Genomic DNA, 20,781 nt, shown 5'->3' on the forward strand with positions numbered 1-20,781 from the left:
TCTAAGCTTGGTATCTTCAAGGAAATACAAATCTCCCTTGCTCACACCTTTGCCTAGCATCTTACTTGTTTCAATATCCTGAAAGCACACATCATTAGGACTAAAAATAATATTGCAATTTAAATCATTAGTGGCTCTTTTCATAGATAAAAGATTAGAGGCAAAGGTAGGCATATAAAAAGCTTGAGATTCTTTATCAAACAGATTCAGATTTCCTACTCCTTTAATTGGAATTCTATCACCATTTGCAATCACAACACTTCCTAGAGATGGTTTAATATCACTAATCAGTCTAGCATCCCTAATCATGTGATGAGAAGCTCTTGAATCAATGATCATTGGCCTAGCAGTGTGTGATTCATTGTGAATAGAGTTTAAGGCATTAATACTTTGGTTACCAGGATTTGCATTGAGAGCCTTGATCAAGGCCTCAATGTCTGACTTCCTGATGAATGCATCCTCATGAGATGGCTGAGGCATGGCGTGAGAGGTGGAGGCACCAATGTGGGTTGTAGAGACCAAGGCTCTCCCATTATCTCCCATGTGCATGTAGCTTGGTGCTGGATGCTCCTGAGCTCTTGCTTCATGGGCTCTGGTCTAGCTGTATTTGTTGGCTGAGGCTGGCCTGAGATGAGGATGGAGGATCCAACAGTTGGTTTTTGAGTGTCCTTGCTTCTTGCAATGTTCACAAGTCACTGTTTTGTCTCCTCCTCCCCTTGGCTTGAAGTAAGCTTTGTTAGCTGATGCTCTGTCCATATTCTCAGCCTTGTGTGCCATAGAAAGACCTCCTTTTCCACATCCAAAGAGACCATCTGAGCCTATCTCCTTTTGACGTTGAGTACACACTTCATAGCATGGAAGTTCCTTGTCTCTCAATATATGTTTCACCACATCATTGAAGCTTGGGCTGAGTGTGAGAAGCAATCCAAAGGTCTCGTCTTGCTCACGCTTGGCTTCAAGTGTGTCAGGGTCATTGGTGCTTGGCCTTAGCATCTTCAGCTCATACCACAGCTGACTATACTTCCCAAGGTGCTTGGTGAAGTCTCCTTCTTCTTGCTGTAAGTTGTTGATGGCTCTCTTCACTTCAAAGATTCTGGTGAGATTTGAAGTGTTGCCATACACCTTGTGTAAAGTATCCCACAACTGTTTTGTGGTGGTACAGTGTGAGTAAGAGTCCATAAGAGGACCATCAAGAGAGCTTTGCAAGGTAGACAGCACCATGAGATCTTCCTGAACCCATTTGCCTTCATCTACCACTACAACCTCCTTGCCATCTTCTCCTTGGGTGATTTGCTTTGGAGCTGAACTTGAAGAGACATGAATCAACACCAGAAACACCAGAAGATGATTCAGCATCAGTTCATGATCAAGATGGAGCTGAATCTGATCAGTATGAAGACCCAGTGGTAGAAGAGACATGCTCCCAAAGACCTCTACCTCCAAGGGCTGTCCTGGCCATCCTAGACCAGGTAATATAGTTTCCTGGTCCCTTGAGTGTGACTGGAATGTGAATTACTCTGTACTGCTCAAATTCTCTCAATCTCTCAAGAAATAAGATTAGAGACAAAACAGAGTGAGAACAACCAAGAATTTTGAAGAAAATACTCAAGAACACACAAGAACTCAGATTTATTATCCACTAGATAAAAGAAATCTGTAGAGAAATTTTGTGAAATAAAACCAGAGAGAAATAGAGTAAGCTTGCGGAAGTAATTGAGGTAATCAGGAGCTTAAAGCTCTGATACCATGAAAGTGAATGAAAAACAAAGTGAAGAACAAGAGAGAGAGAGAGTGAGAAGAGAAATCAAGAGTAAGAGAAATAGAGTAAAGAAGGATTTTATTTTCCTAAGATTTAGATCTGTGTACAAAGAGAGCTTTTATAGTCAAATACATAAACATTAAAGATATGGAGAGAAGACAAAGAGATGAGATTCCAACAGCTATATTCCCAACAGCTGTATTTTTGAATTTAAACTTCTTTTGGACTGTAGGTGATATGTCTTTTCTCAAATCGCCCACTTTGATGCCGTAGGTGATATGTCTTTTCTCTACAACATCAAAGTGCTCAATGTAGCTATCTCAAAGTTCTCACTTCAATGCTGTAGGCAAACTTGATCTCTTAATGTCAATAAGAATGATCAATCTTAAATTAGAGAGACTACTAATGGCTTGAAGAATCATAACACAAAGATTCTTAACAAGGATTATGAATAGAAACGAGTGTCTTACTTAACGGCTAAAATAAGACTTTTAGGATGGGAAAAATGACCAATAGCTTAAAGATGTCTTAAGGGCCACATTGAGAAACTCCTAGATGAAAAAACGACTAACGTCTTAAATAAGACTTGGATGGGGGAAAAGACAAGCAACGGCTTCTAGATTTCTTATGACAAAGATTCTTAACTGAAAACTGTCTTTGTGATAACCACAAGGCTTAAAAGTATAGAACGACCAGTCAGATAACTAAGGCTTAAGAAAGCGTTGAGGCAATCCTTACTTTTCTACTCACGGCTTAAGTCCTTGATGAAAATAAAGTACAAACGGCATACAAAGGTCTCTAGACACAGTCTTTAAGATAGGCAATATGGGTTGGTTTGTAGACATGCTGGATGGAACCAATGACCACGGGCTTAGAAAAAAAAAGTCTTTTAGATGGAGAAAAAAATGACTAATAGCTGAGAGAATAAACTTTTGGATGAAAAAAAATGACAAAAAACAGCGTAAAAAGTCTTAATACAAAGACTATGAACCAAAATGCTTATAAGCTATTTATGTTCGTTAACCACAAGGCCTAAAAGTAGACAAAAAATATAAGGTGGGTGTATAGACCAACAGTCTGACATCAGTCGTAAGACGACATAGCTGAAACAAAAACTACCCACGGCTTTGGAAAGTCTCTAAACAAAGACAACCCACGGCTTAGAAATGTCCCGCAGCTTAGAAATGTCTATAAGTTGGATGTATAGACCAATTGTATGACATCAGTACTAAGACAGTTGAAACGAAAACTGCAATGGCTTTTAAAAGTCTCTAAACAAAGACAACGGATTAGAAATGTCTTTCAAGAAAGATTATGGATCAATTTAGAATTGTTGGATGGTGAAAACAACAAACGGTTTGTTGATAGAAAAAAGCCCAACGGCTTAAAGAAGTCAACTGCTTTTTTTTTTTTTTTTTTTTGTTCACTAAAGAAGTCAACTGCTTAAAGATTCTTATTTCTACACAGCTTAGAAGCCTCTTGAGAAAGTATATGCCATAGACTTGTTGGATTGTAAACAACAACTAAGGACTTGTTGTACTGATGAAAGAACAAGGATTTTAAAAAGTCACAAGGAGAGCCGGGCTTGTGGGGAGTGAAGTGAAACATTTGAATGGGGCCTCCACCCCAAGGGGCCCCCATTTTCAAAAAATATTTGTGTAACTGAGTTATTTTTTGTAAACTAAACTAACATTACAGAAGAAAATAACTCTGTTATCAGTCATCAGAAATAATTTTTTTTGTAAACTCACTTACATGAATACGTTTTAAGAAACTAAACCTATTGTTGTTACTTAGATTTTTTTTTCTTTGTCGACATAATTTTCTTTGTAAATTATTTTTCTTAAGGAAAACCATTACTATGGTTATAATATAAAATATTTTTTAGTAAAATTTATGAAAAAATATAAAGGGAATATAAATAAACTTTTTTCTGCTAAAACTTTGAATATAAATAAACTTGTAGTAAAAAAAATTAGATTAGGGCCCCCAATTCTTCAAGACCGACTCTGTCCACACCATCTCAATTCCTCATGTCAAAGGGCTCCCTCACGGTGCTGAGACCAACTCCGATGTACCATTTTTCTTGACCCATTTGCTTGCGGTTGCAATGAACCAAACCCGGCCCGAGGAAGAGACAATTCTGCGTACAAACAAACCGGATTTGGTTTTCTACGATTCCGCTGATTGGATACCTGAAATCGCTAAACCGGTCAGTGCTAAAATTGTTTGCTACAATACCTTCAGCGCTGCGTCAATAGCCCTAACTCTTGTCCCTGCTGCGGAGCGAGAGATCATTGATGGGAAGGAAATGTCAGCGGAGGAGTTAGCTAAACCGCCACTAGGTTACCCGTCTTCAAAAGTCGTCTTGCTTGTGCACGAAGCAAAAGCTTCGTATGGAGGAGACACGAGGGCATTGGTTCTTTCTTCGATGGGAAAGTTACTGCGATGAGAAACTGCGATGCGATCGCTATAAGAACTTTCCGTGAGACGGAAGGCAAATTTCTCAGGGTTAACTAATCTAGACTTAGGGTATAGAATTGAGGAGTAGTAGGGTTTTTGAAATGTGAAATTTAGGATTCTAATAAATATATAAATAAATACTTCAAAAATAAAAAATAAAATTTTAAAAATAGTTTCAAACATAATTTTCGATTTCAAAAAGAAATTTTGAAAAACATAAAAAAAAATCGAAAAAAGTTAAAAAAAAAAGAAATTTATGAAAAAGTTCGAATTTGAAAATGTATAATTTGAAAACATAAAAAAAAAAAATTATTTTTTTTAGTTTTTTATTTTTTTTATTATTTTTATTTTTTATTTATTTAAATAACGATTTATTTTATATAGAGATAACAAGGGTATAAGAGTCTTTTGTCACTTAATGAAGAAGATATTTTTGGAAATGTCTCTTTAGTAGTAGTAAAGATGAAAAGTGGTACCATGAAAATGGTAAACATAAAATTTCCAAAAAAAAAATACTTCTAACATTTGTTATTCGTATGAAGTATCCCACATCGTTTATATGGCTATTGGCACGATTTTACTTGAACATGATAGGTTCTATAAGCATACAGCTCGAGTTAGCCTTAGTCTCGGTGGAAGGAAGATCTAAGACTGCTAGATCAGAATGTGATGATCTATGGTTTGAGTTTTTGACAATATAGTTTTTGAATTAGTTCTTTTAAAATAGATAATTTCATTGGAATACATAAACTATTGAAAGTATGAAGTACAAGCTGTAAGTAACTTAACCCAAAGCATTTCCCATGATTTCTTCTGGTACTGACTTCATTTGGGCGTAGGTTCTGCTTCATTGATGATGCGAGAACAACTTTCTTTGAGAGGACGAGGGAAGAATGTATTTAGTGGAAACATATGTGGCCAGCATTTCGCATCCACAGCCGAAGCTGCCTTACAACACATTGGTCCAACATTATCAAACTTTCCCGTGAACACTGATTTGTAGATTTCAGTTACACAACCTTGAACACTGGTAAGTGATGACCAACATTTTGTGAGATCGACTGGAGAACCGGGATGAGAAACCCCAGGAATGGTAGGGACATGATGAGGTGTGGTGTGTGTGAGAACAACTCCGTTGATACGAGAGCAACTATTCTTGAGAAGAGGACGAAAGAATGGATTGAACGGAAACATTTTTGGCCAACACTTATCATCCATATCCATAAACGCCTTGCAACACGCCTAGTTAATACCAAACTTACCGGTTACAGAAAACTTGTAGATGTCAATTACACAATCTTCAGCACTGAAGAGAGATGACCAACATTTTGTGAGATCTATAGGGGAGCCAGGAAAGGAAGTAAATTGAGGTGTTACTTGCACCTCGGCCAAGCCCGGCTGCAATAGTATAGTGGCACATAGTGTCACGATCAGAATCATTGATACTAGAGCTTGGATCCTACCTTCCATGGTGTCTACTGTTTTTATGTTTTTTTTGTGGAGAAAATAGTTTCTTAACTGGAATGTTTTAAGATATCTCAAGAAGCAAACAATTTATAGAGTAACATACGAATGAGTAAGCTAAATTGAGTCTGAGGGTTACAGTTTGAGAGTCAAAACGTAACAACATCGAATTAACACATGTACGTTTTACACTACAATAACTCGTTGCAGCAAAAAACTTACAATAATACAAGTTGTAGGCATTTAATAATTTCAAAACTGTTATTGTGTATTTATAAAGGGTTATATAGATTTAGATTTTATAATGATTCTAGTGTTCTTCAATTAAAAGACACCTCAAAATTATGTCAAAATCTTTTGTTATTAGTTTATGAACTTGCAATAAGTAGTTAAAAGTTTATAACAATTTAAGTTATTGGAATCATCATTTTACAAAATCAACAAAAGTATTGGATTGTTCAAAAAAATTGAGAGTAATGATTAAAGTTTGTTGTTATTAGTTTATTGATTTGGAACATGTTTATCAAAGTATTACATATTGATCATGTATTCATTATAGTTAAAAAAATGTAATTGCTGCTAACAAAACACATTGTAAAAGTATCATGATGCCCAAATATATAACGGTTTCTACTCTATCACTAGTGCATCGTAAATTTTGTGACCCAACTAAGATGCCAATTAAGGGTATGTTCAACCCAAATCTATTTTTCTTCTTTTATAATTTCTACTAAAATTGTGTAACTCTATTATAAAGTAAGTTTCGCTCCAATAATTGACTTTATAATAGATTTACTCTATTATATCTATTATAGAGGAGAATATAGAAAGATATCACTTTTTCACTACAAAAATGAATGAAAAAATGATATTCTTCTATTTTTCTATTGTAGAATCAACCATTAGAACAAAACATATTCTATAATAGAATTATACTATTTCAGTTAGAATTATAGAGGAAAAAACAGGATTGGCTTGAAGATGGTAGAAAGACTCGAATCTAACCGTAGATGAAACGGTAAAAGACCAATGGAAAGTGGATAAAAATGTTGATCAAAAGCCAAAAGAAGAAGATCAACCAGTGGCCGAGAGAGAAGGAGTAAGGGTGGCAGATGCCCACTATGGAATATTCAAATCATTTTTATTTTTATTTTTTATTTGAGAATTCTATGATTTAATGGTAAAATTTTTTACATGCCCCTTATGAATTTAAATTGAAATATTACATTTCCCCGCGTAAAACTTTTTTCTTGCTCCACCACCGAGAGAGAGAGGCATAGGATGAAACAGAATACGGAAAGGATAATAACAAACACAAATAATCATATTATAAAATATTTAAACTCTGTTGGTTGACAAAAGAAAAGATAAGCTTTGTAGAAGTTTATAGTTATCTTCAGTTAAAATTCTAATATTCTACAAAATTCTTTAGCCTTATTTTTTGAAGTAATTAAAGATAAATTTTCTAAGATAGCCGTTTTTATGTTTTTGTCACAAAAATAGTGCTCAATGAAGAAAATGACCAAAATAAATTTTATTAAAGGGTAAAATGTAGTTTTACGCTAGGGTTAACTAATCTAGACTTAGGGTTTAGAGATAAGAGTTAGGGTTTTGGGGATATGGTTTCAAATTTTAAAAAAATTAAAATAAAAGGGCTATTTTGGTCATTTTCTTTTTTGAAAGCTATTTTGTGACAAAACTTAAAAATGACTATTTGAGAGAATAGCCCGTGATTAAATGATCAGTACTTTTTAATTTCAAAATACTGTTTAGTTTTAAAAATCATCAAAATTATTTTAAAATCACAAACAAATAACAGCCCCTAAAATATTATGTAGTCGACGTAAGAAAAAAATAGGGCCATTAATTAAAATGGGTTGAATCTTGAAAGCCCAAGGCACAACGCATCAAGTCCGGTATTGTCTTTTCGTTTGCTGACACGACACCACCTCTTGTTTGCACTTACCACTTACCCGGCAGCTATACTTGCCGAGACACTTTGAGCATGATTATTGGGGGTTCTTAGAGCAGTGTTAATGGGCGTGCTTAAAGGGGGGAACTTAGCATAAAATTAATATAATAGTGGGTGGGACCTACACAAAAATTAAGCACTTGTACTTCTTCTGCCTAATTAAGTGCCTGGGTTAGCCCTGTTACGCGGGGCCCACTGACACGTGGCGGCCTGCGATCGTTTCGTTTTTATTTTTTTTTAAATCAGAGAAAAAACCAAAAAAAATTAAGCACCCCAAATAGGGTGCTAGGGTTAATGGTGCTCTTAGGGTGAGATTCTTAACGGAATATAAGAATCCGTCTCTTAATTTTTAATTTAAAAAGTTAAGAGCCGGTTCTTAAATACGAGTTTTAAGAGCCGGTTCTTAACTTTTTTAGTTAAAAGTTAAGAGACGGGTTCTTATATTCCGATAATAACCCAACTCTAAGAACATAATCATGTTCTTAATTGGCTATCAGCCACCACCAGGAGGGACCCGCCAATCCTTGGTTCGTGTATTTATTTACACCGAAAACACGCAAACACATAGGAGAAAAACTTTTTTTATATATAGTAAAAGAAAGGAGCATTGTAATGTATCCGTGGTTGGTTAGCATTTGGTCACATGACTGCTTTTCTTCACCTCTCCAACAAGCTTGCAGAAAAAGGGCACGAGATCGTTTTCTTGCTCCCCAAGAAAGCTCTAGACCAGGTCAAACCTCTTAACCTCTACCCAAATCTCATCACTTTCCACACCCAGAGCCGGGCTTGTGGGGGAGTGAAGTGAAACATTTGAATGGGGCCTCCACCCCAAGGGACCCCCATTTTCAAAAAATATTTGTGTAACTGAGTTATTTTTTGTAAACTAAACTAACACTACAGAATAAAATAACTCTGTTATCAGTCTTCAGAAATAATTTTCTTTGTAAACTCACTTACGTTTTAAGAAACTAAACCTATTGTTACTTAGATTTTTTTCTTTGTCGACATAATTTTTTTTGTAAATTATTTTTCGCAAGGAAAACCATTACTATGGTTATAATATAAAATATTTTTTAGTAAAATTTATGAAAAAATATAAAGGGAATATAAATAAACTTTTTTCTGCTAAAACTTTGAATATAAATAAACTTGTAGTAAAAAAAATTAGATTAGGGCCCCCAATTCTTCAAGACCGGCTCTGGTCACAAGGCAAAGCTTCTTGGCAATATGAATCGATAACAGATTCATATGTAACCCTCGACTTAAAAGTCTGTTGAGAAAGAAGCATATATTATGGGAGACATGCTAACGGAAAAATATTCTTCAAACAAAAACAATTAGAAATGTCACCAAATCATTGAGTTTATCAGGTTCATCATAAAATCAATTTAGCTTCAATCAAATAACATATAATGACTTAAATAATCTATTCTATTAAAACTAAAGTACAAAATAATACTTGCATATTTTTAAGTGGATTTTTACAGATTTTTATTTCTTTTTTGACTAATTCTAACCGGTTCATTTATTATTTTCGTTAAGTGTTTTACATCTTTTACCTTCCTTTTTCACTATTCCAAATTACTTCATTAATTGTATTTACCATAATAATTTGATGTCATTTATTTTACATATTAACCATAATAATTTCATGTGTCATTTAAAAGAAATTGCTCTATTAGTGAAAAGAATTCAAACCGGTTAACAAAATTGTTTTTATTTGTTTACATAATCAGTTAGACATGGACATTCAAATATATGTTCAGATATAGATCGGTTTTTACGGGTATAAGGTTTTTGAATTTAAAAAAAATAAACTATGTTTATATTTTATTAATTTTCGGACAGGGTTCGAATTTGATTTTTCCGAGTCTAGGTAAGTTTTTAGGAACCTCAAAATATTTAAATAGCCTATATGTTTAAAATTTTCACCGAACAATTTATAAAAAAGTAAAAACTAACACCCAAACTCTAGCTATTATAACCTAAAATCAATTGGTGTTAAATGAATAGATCATTTATCTTATATATTATTCGGTGATCCGTTCCATCTATCTTATATAATAATCATGCACATATGAAGCTTAAAAGGAAATTTAATTTCGCATGACTAGAAATTGTAAAGCTAGCGTGAAACAAATACAAATCTTAAAACGATGATCGATGAAGTTTCACATATAACTGAGTCACTAACATAAAATCCATTGTTATTAAATATTAATGTTGTGCAGAACTTAGTATATATGAAAACAAAATGAATCTTGGTGAAACTATAACAAACTTGATGATCTTATAATATAGGAAAATGAATCTACCTTATTTTTACCACATTTAATTTGCTACATTTCGTGGAATAACAGCTGGCATGCATCTTAGCAATGCCTTGGCATTTAAAGTCCAGAAGAAGAGTTCCTTAGCTCCTTGACCACCTGCACCATTTTTGGAACTTCACCTCTAAGACCGATGCATCTTTCTGAGAGGAAAAGGAAAGCTTTCATTCGGCAACGCTCTTCTTCTGAAACTTCACCCATTTTCTCTAACATCTTTAGATCCACGATCTCATCAATTCTCCCCTCTCCAATGGATTTGGACAACCAATTTGGAAACTTCCTCTTTTCTAAAATTTTCCAATCATCCCGGCCATAAAACTCACGAAATCTTTCTTCTCCTGTCAGAAGCTTTTGCATGAGACTTCCAAAGCTAAACACATCAGTTTTCTCCGAGACAAGGCCGTTGATCATATAATTATCATCCATGTAATCATAATCTCCCCCAACGCAACGAAAGCCAAGCTTGACAAACGTTTCTCCTTGTGGAATTAAGACACAATTGGAGAAATCAGTAAGCTTGGCAACACCATCTTCACCCAATAGGATATTCTGAATATACATATTCCTATATATTAAGGGCCTTGAGAAAGCAGTGTGAAGATAAGCTAAAGCAGTTGCAATCTCCTCTGCTATCTTCATTCTCTTGTTCCACGATAGTAACATTAACTGTAAATCTAGACGACAATACTGTTTCTTTGCATCATAATAAACAATGACAGGGAATCTAAACTCAAGACAACATCCGACCAACTTCATAAAGTTCTTGTGACCACTCACCATCGATGATATAGCTATATCGCGGGCACCTCGATAAAAGTCTCTAGGGTAATCTGGATGTCCACGCCATAGTTTCTTGACTAGTATCGTGCGATGGCTATCGAGCATACCTGAATACCATTTTCCATGACCAAATAGTTTAGAGACACAAGTACACTCAGAGAGATTGTCGGTGGCCTTGAGGATATCATCAGCAGAGAAGAATTTGATGGGATTGGATTTGCCATCACAACATTCGATTAGCTCTTCTAACAATATCTCCCCTCTCTCTCGCCCTCTAACCAACCTCTGTTTTTTAACAAGGGCTCCTGACTTCTTTCTCTTGCACCAATCCATCTCAGAATAGAACCTAAATTACACAGATTGAAGGCCAATGCTGAGTTGAATAGTCAAAGAAATTAAAAAAAAAAACCCTCAAGATCGTACGATTTAAAAAGTAAAAAATATTTGTACATATATAAAGTCGCCGTTGAATATTCCTCCACAAACGGTTTCGGCGCGACGAAACTTGGGAGAACTTTCATAATACGTCGTCACATGAATGTCCCTCTTCTTTTTTTAACATCTGTCTATATCTAAGGACTTTTTCTTGGGTTCACCCCCTAGGGTGAACCTTTAGGTTCACCAACCAATAGAAAGTTGTCATTTTAGATCTAGTATCTTTTAATTAAGGAAACAAAATAACTTGCCAAATTATATTATGCTTTTAAAATAAAAAATAAAAAATTAAGTAAATAAAAATAACAATAGTTCTAAAAAAATATTGTTTAAAAAAATATTTATTTTTAAGATTTAGAGTTTAGTGTTTAAGATTTATAATTTAGAATTTATCCAAATGTTTAGTGTTTTTCCAAGGGTTTAGGGTTTACCTACGGGTTTAGGGTTTACCCAAGGGTTTAGAGTTTACCCAAGGGTTTAAGGTTTTCCCAAGGGTTTAGGGTTTAGGATTAGAGTTTAGGGTTTAGTGTTTTGTTGACAACATGTTTAGTGTTTTTCCAAGGGTTTAGGGGTTTTACCCAAGGATTTAGGGTTTACTTAAGGATTTAGGGTTTAGGATTTGAGTTTAGGGTTTAGTATTAGAGTTTAGGGTTTAGTGTTTTGTTGACAACATTTTTTTTTTTGAATTCGTTTTTTATATATTATTTTTATTTATTTTTAAATTTTATTTTGAAAAAATAATATAATTTGCAAGTTATTTGGTTTCCTTAATTAAAAGATACTAGATTTAAAATGACAACTTTCTATTGGTTGGTGAACCTAAAGGTTCACCCTAGGGGGTGAACCCAAGAATAACTCATATCTAAGACCATGGTTATTGCAGTTTCTTAATAGGGTTTTTAAACAAATTACATCATTTAATTAATGAAAATTAAATGAAATTATAGTTACCGATCCTTAATCTGAGATTTTTGGCACCGATCCTTAGCTATAGGAAGAGCAGGGTAAACCTCAAATATATATATTTTTTTCTCTTTTTCGGGACTTCTTCGTCTTCTCTTTGTTTTCTCCGACGGGGATGGCATTCAATCATCGTCTCTAAATCTCCTCTCTGCTCCTTCGAAACCCTAAAGTACTCTTCGATGGCGGAAGTAGAGAACAAAAGTCACGAGACCTGGATTCCTCGCGTCGAAGCTGAAGGTCTTCCCCAGCGTTTCGCTTCAAGGATCGTAGAGCTGATTTTGCTGTTAAGGTATATAGTAAACGTTTAGATTCGTTTTCTTTTCTTATGTGAACGATTGTTCTCGTAGATTGTGATTGTTGAGCGTATGTTGTTGTAGACGAACTTGACAGTGTGTGGTGAGGAGCTATTTGGTTTCTCAGTTAAGTTTGATTTGGTAGGTTACGTGTGATTTTTGCTAGATTTTGAGCTGATTCGTGTCGATTTAGAGTTTAATCTTTACACGTTTTGTGATTTGTTAATTTCTTTTGCAGGAAGTAGTATCAATGGGTAGTGAAAGTGATTCGATATAAGAGAAAGCTGCTGCTCGTAAAGAGGCACTTAGAGCTCTGAGAGCAGCTCAGGTACTTTTTGAGAGCAAGGAAGAGGGAGATGGTGATGCTGCTGTTGAAGAAGAGTGAGTATGCTTTGTTATTTGGCATGAATCATTGAAAAAAGCAAACTTGTCAAAGATATTTAGGGAAGGAACGATTTGATTAGAATGTGGTTGTTGATGATATGCTTCTTGTTGTGTGTTGGTTAAAGCAAAAGAAGTAGCTCCCAAGATAAAGAGCTTCAGGATGGTAAAGTTTCACCACCGGGAGGGTCCTTGTTGTCTTATATACACTCTGCTCCACCTCTTAAGGTAAGCTCTATATATACATTCCAGCGCTGTTTTGGAGTTTAGCACTTATCAATACATCTATTTGCAGCTAAAACAAAATGGATGGGTTGGAAACTTTGAGCATCATGTACTTGCAGTTGGGAATAGCGATTGTTAATGACTTCAAAAGTGTTGAAGGAGACAGAGCAATGGGACTTCAGTCTCTCCCAGTAGCTTTTGGCACTGAGGCTGCAAAATGGATATGCGTTAGTGTTATAGACGCTACTCAGCTCTCTGTTGCCGGTATGTAGTATGACTTCTATTTCTTGTGTTTGATCTTATGAACTAGATGATCATTAGTGAATGTCTATTCTGGTTGCGGTGTATCTTGTAGTGAAAGTATTGTCTTTAAAACTCTTCTCCAAACAAGTGTAAAACAAATTCTCTTCCTTCTCTACATTTTCATCACAAAATTTATACACAGAGTAATCAAAAACAAATTCTGGTTGCGGTGTATTTTAGTGAAAGTATTGTCTTTAAAACTCTTCTCCAAACAAGTGTAAAACAAATTCTCTTCCTTCTCTACATTTTCATCACAAAATTTATACACAAAGTAATCAAAAATAATTTATACTTTTTAATCACATATATGGCATTTTCTTCTCAAAACAATTTCTATTTTTACTATGTTTTATTTTATTTTTTTTAATAAATTTTAATAAAACAATGTTTAAATTTTTTTGTTAAGAACCCTTCATTAAGAAACTCCCAATGGAACACAAAATCTATGAGTTTCTTAATTAAATTTCTTAACTAACTTTTATTATTAAACAAGTCATTAAGGAACCCAAATGGACTTATAGGGATAATGATGCTCTAATCTAACAATACTAAAAGTTGGATATACTCAACAGTGACCGTCCATGTCACTTAAAAAATCGGCCAATCAGAACTCTCTATTTTGCCACGTGAGATTATCTTTCACTTTAAACAGTTTTAATTGGGTGGCCCGCTAAAGATTTCGGAATGGCCCATTCAACTCTTCACAAGGAAACGTCTTGACTCTTCCACTTCGTCGTCAATCGCATCGTTTCGGTTCTCTAACATTATCACGATCCACAACATTCAGTGATGTTCTTTATTCTTTTATTCATAGTTTTGTTCCATCTTCCTTTGTTTTTCCTTCTATTTAATCCTCTTCGTCGAATCTTACTTGAAACCAAAATCTACTACCTCCATAGTAGAAAATAAAGTCATGGCCATAAAATCTGTTAGATTCGCCGTAAAATCTATCATCTCCGTAAAGTCTCCCGTCTCCGACAGCTCTATTGATCGACCTTCCTACGAAGCATCCAGAAAAACTCCACTGACAAAACTCTACAATGGATCTTAAGATCTGAGCCTCATCTGAGTGTCACCGTAAATGGCTTGAACATGGCAAATCCTTTTGTGGTCGGGTCTACACTGTCATGAAGAGAGCATTTGATAGAGGCAAAACAATCTTGCTGAACTTCTTAGGCTTCTAATCGACCATATTTGGAAACTGGAAGCGAGAAAGAGGTATTGGATTTTCAATCTGTTTAGTGATCGATTGATAATATATGGACTACACATGTATTTTTTTTCTTATGCCTTTAAAATAAAGAATTTTGAGCATTGATGGTTACTCTGAGCTTGCTTAATCTGCTGTGGGTACTCTGGCTACTTTTAGGGACAGGTGAGTTCTAATCTTGGTGTATGCGTATCTTTTAGCCAATAGAATGATTGATATTCGGCTGGATTGGTTATTGAGTCAGGAAAAAAAAACACACTATACAAATCTATTTTGCATAATAATTATGTTTTGATTGAACTCATTATGGAAATTCCATCTTTCAATGCTGAGCAATCTCAGGTGAGAGACTGACTACGTTGCTTTATGTTAATGCTTTCAGAACCGAACATACGTTTTTCAAGGTCTTCAAATGCCGTGTAATTTTGGGTATTGGCTTCTTTACTCCTGCACTTATAAATGAAATGATTAGTTATGTTTCCATAAAGAGTTCATTGCATCTGGTTCTGGCTTTTATTAGCATCCCGTGACAAATATTAATCCCACGCTGATGTGTTTGTTTTGAATTATTTTGCTTTTGTTTGTTGTTGTCTGATGTTTTCTGTGTTTGTTTTATGTCTATTTCATTTAATACTTAGCAAATTCTTTAATTCCATATGTGGGTTTATTTAGTTGAACAATTCAGTTAGTCCAGGTGCAAATTTCCCTAAATGAGTATTTTCCAGTATCATTCAGAATTTTACTACCACTTAGTTTTTCGCTCAATTATTATATCATGTGTTTGTCCTTCAGTTTTATGGTTTCCATTGTCAGGAAGTTGTATTAAGGTTCCGAATGGTAAAAGCAGATCAAGCGGTGCAGATCAAGCAGATCATGCAGATCAAGCAGGACAAGTGGAGATCAAGCGGATCATGCAGGAGAAATGCAGATCAAGCAGAACAAGTTATGTTTCAAAGTTATGAATGGCAAAAGCAGTTCAAAAGTGCAGATCATATATTTAAACAATAAAAAATTACACCAAAAATATCAAAACACATAATAAAAAATACATAAACAAAGGTAAAATAATTTAATGATTTGCCCATAACATATCAGCAATGTTGCCTCTAATGTTTGTCATATGATCTCCATCAGCCATATTTGTTGTCTCCATGTCATTTATATCACTTTCAGAATCTTCGTTGCTGGTATTTGTATGTCTCATTTCTTCAACAAAATCTTCATCAAAATAATTTGAAATTCTGATGAAATTATGCAATCCCATTGTAGCAGTCACCACTCTTTTTTGAATTAAAATGTAACACATACATTTTCCAATTGATACAAGTATAGTATTATACTAATAAGCATTGCATGTATATGTTATACATTATATAAATTTTTTTCACAAGCAAGTAACTGCATGTACGTGAGTTGTGTAAGTATGAGTTTTCCATCCAATTAATTTTTCTTATGCTCGATGCTTGTCTCTTTTAATTTTTAAATGATTATTACAAAAAAATATTTTGACAATTCTTATAGTCTACTGTTTCTTTAAAATAAATATGGTCATATATATATATATATATATATACGTATGTATAATTCTTATAGTCTACTGCTTTAAAAAATATTTATATTATTATTGACATAATTTTTATTTTTTTATAACAATGAATATTTTTAAAATATTGTATCAACAGTGTGGCATAATATTAAAGGTGGACATGTTTGTAGTATTTAAAAAAAATTATGAAAAATAAATAGTATGTGATTTCAGTTGATGTAAAACAAGATATGATAAATCTAAAACTTTTATTTTTTAAAAAAATAATTTTTCAGTTTAAAATAATGATATCATTGATATTTTTATGTTAATTTACCTAAAAAATTTAAAACCACACATTTTTTAAAAAAAAAATAACCATATTTTTAATTTTGGTAGTTTGTTGAATTTATAAGATTTAAATTTACAAATTTGTTTTAATTTTTATAGACTACAATAAATTGTCTTTAAATAATTAATTAAAGTAAATTTACCTTTTGGTTCAGAAATGCAAGCCCTCTGGTACGTCTAGTAATAGTTTTATCGCCGAACTCAATTATAATAGTGAACACTGAAGAAAAATTGATTCAACACAAAAAAAATTAATCAACAAATCTAAGAAAGTAATAAAGAGTAGAAAATAGGTAAAACCTAATGCTTGTCTCTTTTAATGTCTTTTGACTCTTGCTCTATGCCATATTTCTCAGCCTTGATTTCCTATTAATCAATAGAAAGAAAATTTCTAAATTAGCTATAATGAAGTGATATAAAATAAAGGAAAAAAGTAATGTTGATTTCACAAAAAGGAGAGAAGCATACGTTGATGTCTATTCTCATTCTCAAGAATGAATGAGTGCAATGGTGTGTGTTGATATCTGTCATTTATAGTAGATATAAACAAATATTTTAAATTTAATTTAAATTAGAAATATACCTATTGGTTAGTTAAAAGAAGCATTGCATGTACAGCTCCTATTTCTATGCGGGAAGAAGAACATGCAGGACGCCTGCCTTTTATCACAAGAAGACAAAAAAATTAGTATCCAATGCAGTCCTCCTGCTTTTTAGGTTTATCATACAGAAAAGTGTGAATGATTAAAATATATGAAAATAAAAACAGGACAGGAGATCTGTGTTTATCCTGTGCTCCCATTCAAACACTAATATGTTCGTTTTGATTCATTAATAGATAAAACTCTAGAAAATATGCTTGGAACACCAACAGACGTTGCTAATGTCTACGTGTTAACCATCCCTCCAAATAAAATGGTAATGTTGCACCGAGCTCCATGTCTTCATCAAGAGTTTTCACTGACAAGGATGTGCCTCAGACAATTAATTATCTCTCTTGGTATGTGTTTCTGTCTCAATGAATTTTGCACTTCAAAACTCTTATCTAATTCAGAGTTCATGTTCCAGGTTGGCTGAAAAGTGAGAACCCATTGTTGCTTCCATGGTTATTGCATTAGAGGCCACCAAGGTTGAAACCCTTACTATGGGTAAGATCTATGCCTTCCTCAAACAGGAACCCATTCAGGTAGTTTGAAAACTGTTACAACACAAATAACCATCAAAACTTACTATGATTAATGCTTGCTCTTAACCAAATGCAGGCAGCCTTTTTACCTGCATAGCTCTTTTAACCATGGATCCCCATCATGAGATGGCAACTCCACAGTGTATGTTGGATACAATTGGCCAACCCCACAATGTCAAAGTGAAGGTCTCTCACTACAACTTCACAGAAAAAAGGCATACAATATCTGTCACAAAGTTTGTCTGTCTTCCAGTCTTGCCAGATGTAAGAACCACCTATGGAGATCAGTCACCACAAACATTGAAGGTGAGCAACTTCCCGGGCCAATTGTAACATGTAACTCCGCATTTGGTGGAACTTTCTACGCTGGGTCTTCTGCTGGTGGAAGTGCTCCAACTAATGACAGTGAAGTGGAACAGGAAGCCAAGCATCCAAGATTTAGTAGCTAATACCTGTCAAATCCCAGCTCCATGTTGCTTTAGTTCTCCCATTATCTATGTCGCTTAAGTTTATGTACTTCTCTAGGATTTCCTTCTGCATATCTGAACATAATTTTTAGATTTAGTTTTTTTACCCTTTACTTTGGGTTGAACTTATTTTCCTCAAAGCAAAGTTTCTCCAGATAATGTAAGCATTTGATAACTCTTATTCTCACAGATTGACACAGTGATTGTGTTTGATTTTTTAGGAAAATATATTCACAGATCAGATTACCTAAACAGTGCAACTGCTCTGCATCTCGCGCCTCAAAATAGCCATCCTCGATGTAGCATGATATTGCTTTCCGAGTGTAACCAGTTTCCCAATTGCTGGAGCCTGTTGAAGGATAACAAATCCTTAGTTGTTGGATTTGATCAAAAAGTTTTGATAGTGTTTTGAAAGAGTTAAAGCTTAAGGCTTCCGTTCAAATGATTAGCTGAAGATGTCTTTCAACCACGAAGTGATATTTAGAGCATCAGATGGAGGAACAAACACAAAGATACAGTGCAGTTACTCATGAATTTGGGAACTTCTGTTGCTCAGTTCACTGTGGAATATTGAACCACAAGATTCTGAAGGGAGAAACTTAACTCTAGCTTATTGTTTCCCTTTGTCTCTTTGGTTTTGTAATGAAGGTGCTGGGAGTACAACTCTCCATTATGCTTCATGTGGCAGAGTCACGCAATGTTACTGGATAATATGTACATATATACTTTGCTCAACCAGATAATTGAACTGCCTGGTTACTCTTTCTGAAAGTTTAGTGTAAAATTCAGATATGATACCACATTTTCTTTATTCATTTCGTTTTATTGGTTTCGGATACACTACATCGATGGTTTCTTGCTCATGGCATCGGAACTAGCTCGAAGAAACACTAAACCCAACCAGAGAACATTCACATTATAACCATCCACCGTATATCTCGACTAAACCCAACTGTTGGTGGAAAAATAGAATTGTTAAACATCAACGCTGAAAAGAACCCTTGAAACTACTAATTTTCCTGAAAAAAACTCATAAAAATAATATTTAACAGAGAACAACATATAGAAAATAATATTTAGTAGATATATCTGGTCTGCATGACATATTTACCTCATGAAAACCATTCTATTTTTCTCAACTTTTATGAATTTTCAGAAAATATACAATAAGCAATTAACTGTTTACCTTTAATGTATTTACAAAATATTTATTAAATCCAACATTTTTGAAGTTTTTTCAACAATTTTTTTTCATGCATACTTCTAATACTTCTAGAAAGATTATTTTTATTGCTAAAACTTAAAAAAAGCTGTTAGCCACTAATTAGATAATACAAATCCGAAAGATAGAGGGAATGAATAAGTTAGGAAATCAAAATTTAAAATTTTGAGTTTAAACCAGATTTTTTCTACTGTAATAATATTTTGAATAATGTAATATTGTAATATGTGTGTTTTTATTATTGCTTACATTTACATTTTAATAATTTTAACTTCATTTTAATAATTTTTTATTTGTCATTGTATCCAATATATATAAATTAAATATTCCGATAAAAATAACTTAATATCTTAAAGCAACTAACTATTTATAAAAATAAACGCGGGCGTAGCCCGGGAAAAGTCTCTAGTTATTATTAAAACCGAAATACTTTATTGTTTGGAAACATAGATAAAAATATAAATGAGAATTATTTAAAAAGAGGATAACAATATTTAATTACTTTCTTTTATTTACACATTTAGAAATTATATTTACAGTAACTTAAATACTTTTTTGTATTTCTTTATATTTACAGATTCTAACACTGCATTTAAAATCATCTATATTATTAAAAGTGAAGTACCTTTCGATAGTGTTTGGAAACATAGATAAGAGTATAAATTGTTTGGAAACATGGATAATCATATTTTTATTTACACATTTAGATATTGCATTTACAATAAATTAAATATTTTTTTGTATTTATTTTTATTTACAAATTTTAGCACTGCATTTAAAATCAATTTAAATTAATTAATTATAATTCCAAAGCTTATCTAACCAAATCTATATTCATATATTTACCATTATTAATATTATTGTACAAATATTACTTAAATCACTTGTATTAAAGGAAGATAATCTTTTCATATATTACATCAAATTGCATTAAGTTATAAAATTTTAATATAATATTATGTATAAATAAAAATACTTATTATCAAACATTACATTATGAAATAATATATTCTACTCTATATATAAATTACAAAACATAAAAATTATACATGAGATTTTTTTTATAAAACCAGCGGTTTATGAGTTTACGTTGAACACAAGTTAAATCAAACACCCGCGCGGGTCGAGCCGTAGTTTTGCCTTAAAATAAATTTTGTGTGTTTTTGGTTTACATCATACGACATCAACCGTAACTAATCAATAATCTTAAATTGGGTTCGGTTAAGAGTTTTGAACCTAAAATGGTGGTGTTATAAGTTTTTGTATTTTAATGGATTTAAAAGTTTAAACCATTTTCAGGTGTTGTTGGTCATGTAATTTTAAAATACAATCAAGGGATGTATTCAACCGAGAAATTGAAATGATTTGTACTAAAATAAGAAATTCATTTTTATTCAAATATGAATTTTTAAAAATTATTTAAAATCTAATCTTATTAAATTTGACAGTTTA

The 20,781-nt window shown here is 33.2% G+C and overlaps 2 protein-coding genes and 3 long non-coding RNA genes across 5 annotated transcripts; 2 read left to right on the plus strand and 3 right to left on the minus strand.

The window, feature by feature from the left end:
* Positions 1-4,675: 4,675 nt before the first annotated feature.
* LOC106395137 lies at positions 4,676-9,216 on the minus strand. The gene has a single exon (XM_048756387.1). The coding sequence runs from the start codon at positions 5,444-5,446 to the stop codon at positions 5,048-5,050; it is 399 nt and encodes a 132-aa protein (XP_048612344.1). The 5' UTR covers positions 5,447-9,216; the 3' UTR covers positions 4,676-5,047.
* A 632-nt stretch (positions 9,217-9,848) lies between these two features.
* Positions 9,849-11,295, minus strand: LOC106449906 (non-functional pseudokinase ZRK15-like). The gene has a single exon (XM_013891571.3). It carries the CDS (start codon positions 11,099-11,101, stop codon positions 10,049-10,051), a length of 1,053 nt encoding a protein of 350 aa, XP_013747025.1. The 5' UTR covers positions 11,102-11,295; the 3' UTR covers positions 9,849-10,048.
* An 888-nt stretch (positions 11,296-12,183) lies between these two features.
* On the plus strand, positions 12,184-13,532 carry LOC125586359. Its single transcript, XR_007322846.1, has 3 exons — positions 12,184-12,455; positions 12,698-13,068; positions 13,136-13,532. It is a non-coding gene; the product is annotated as an uncharacterized LOC125586359 (long non-coding RNA).
* A 1,141-nt stretch (positions 13,533-14,673) lies between these two features.
* LOC106449907 lies at positions 14,674-17,415 on the minus strand. Its single transcript, XR_002658053.2, has 4 exons — positions 16,923-17,415; positions 16,755-16,820; positions 16,598-16,674; positions 14,674-15,796 (listed from the first exon to the last, which is right to left on the minus strand). It is a non-coding gene; the product is annotated as an uncharacterized LOC106449907 (long non-coding RNA).
* A 26-nt stretch (positions 17,416-17,441) lies between these two features.
* LOC106449908 lies at positions 17,442-18,275 on the plus strand. Its single transcript, XR_001289324.3, has 3 exons — positions 17,442-17,454; positions 17,523-17,640; positions 17,717-18,275. It is a non-coding gene; the product is annotated as an uncharacterized LOC106449908 (long non-coding RNA).
* Positions 18,276-20,781: the final 2,506 nt, after the last annotated feature.

This window comes from Brassica napus, chromosome C4 (assembly GCF_020379485.1).
Source record: "Brassica napus cultivar Da-Ae chromosome C4, Da-Ae, whole genome shotgun sequence".
Lineage (NCBI taxonomy): Eukaryota > Viridiplantae > Streptophyta > Magnoliopsida > Brassicales > Brassicaceae > Brassica > Brassica napus.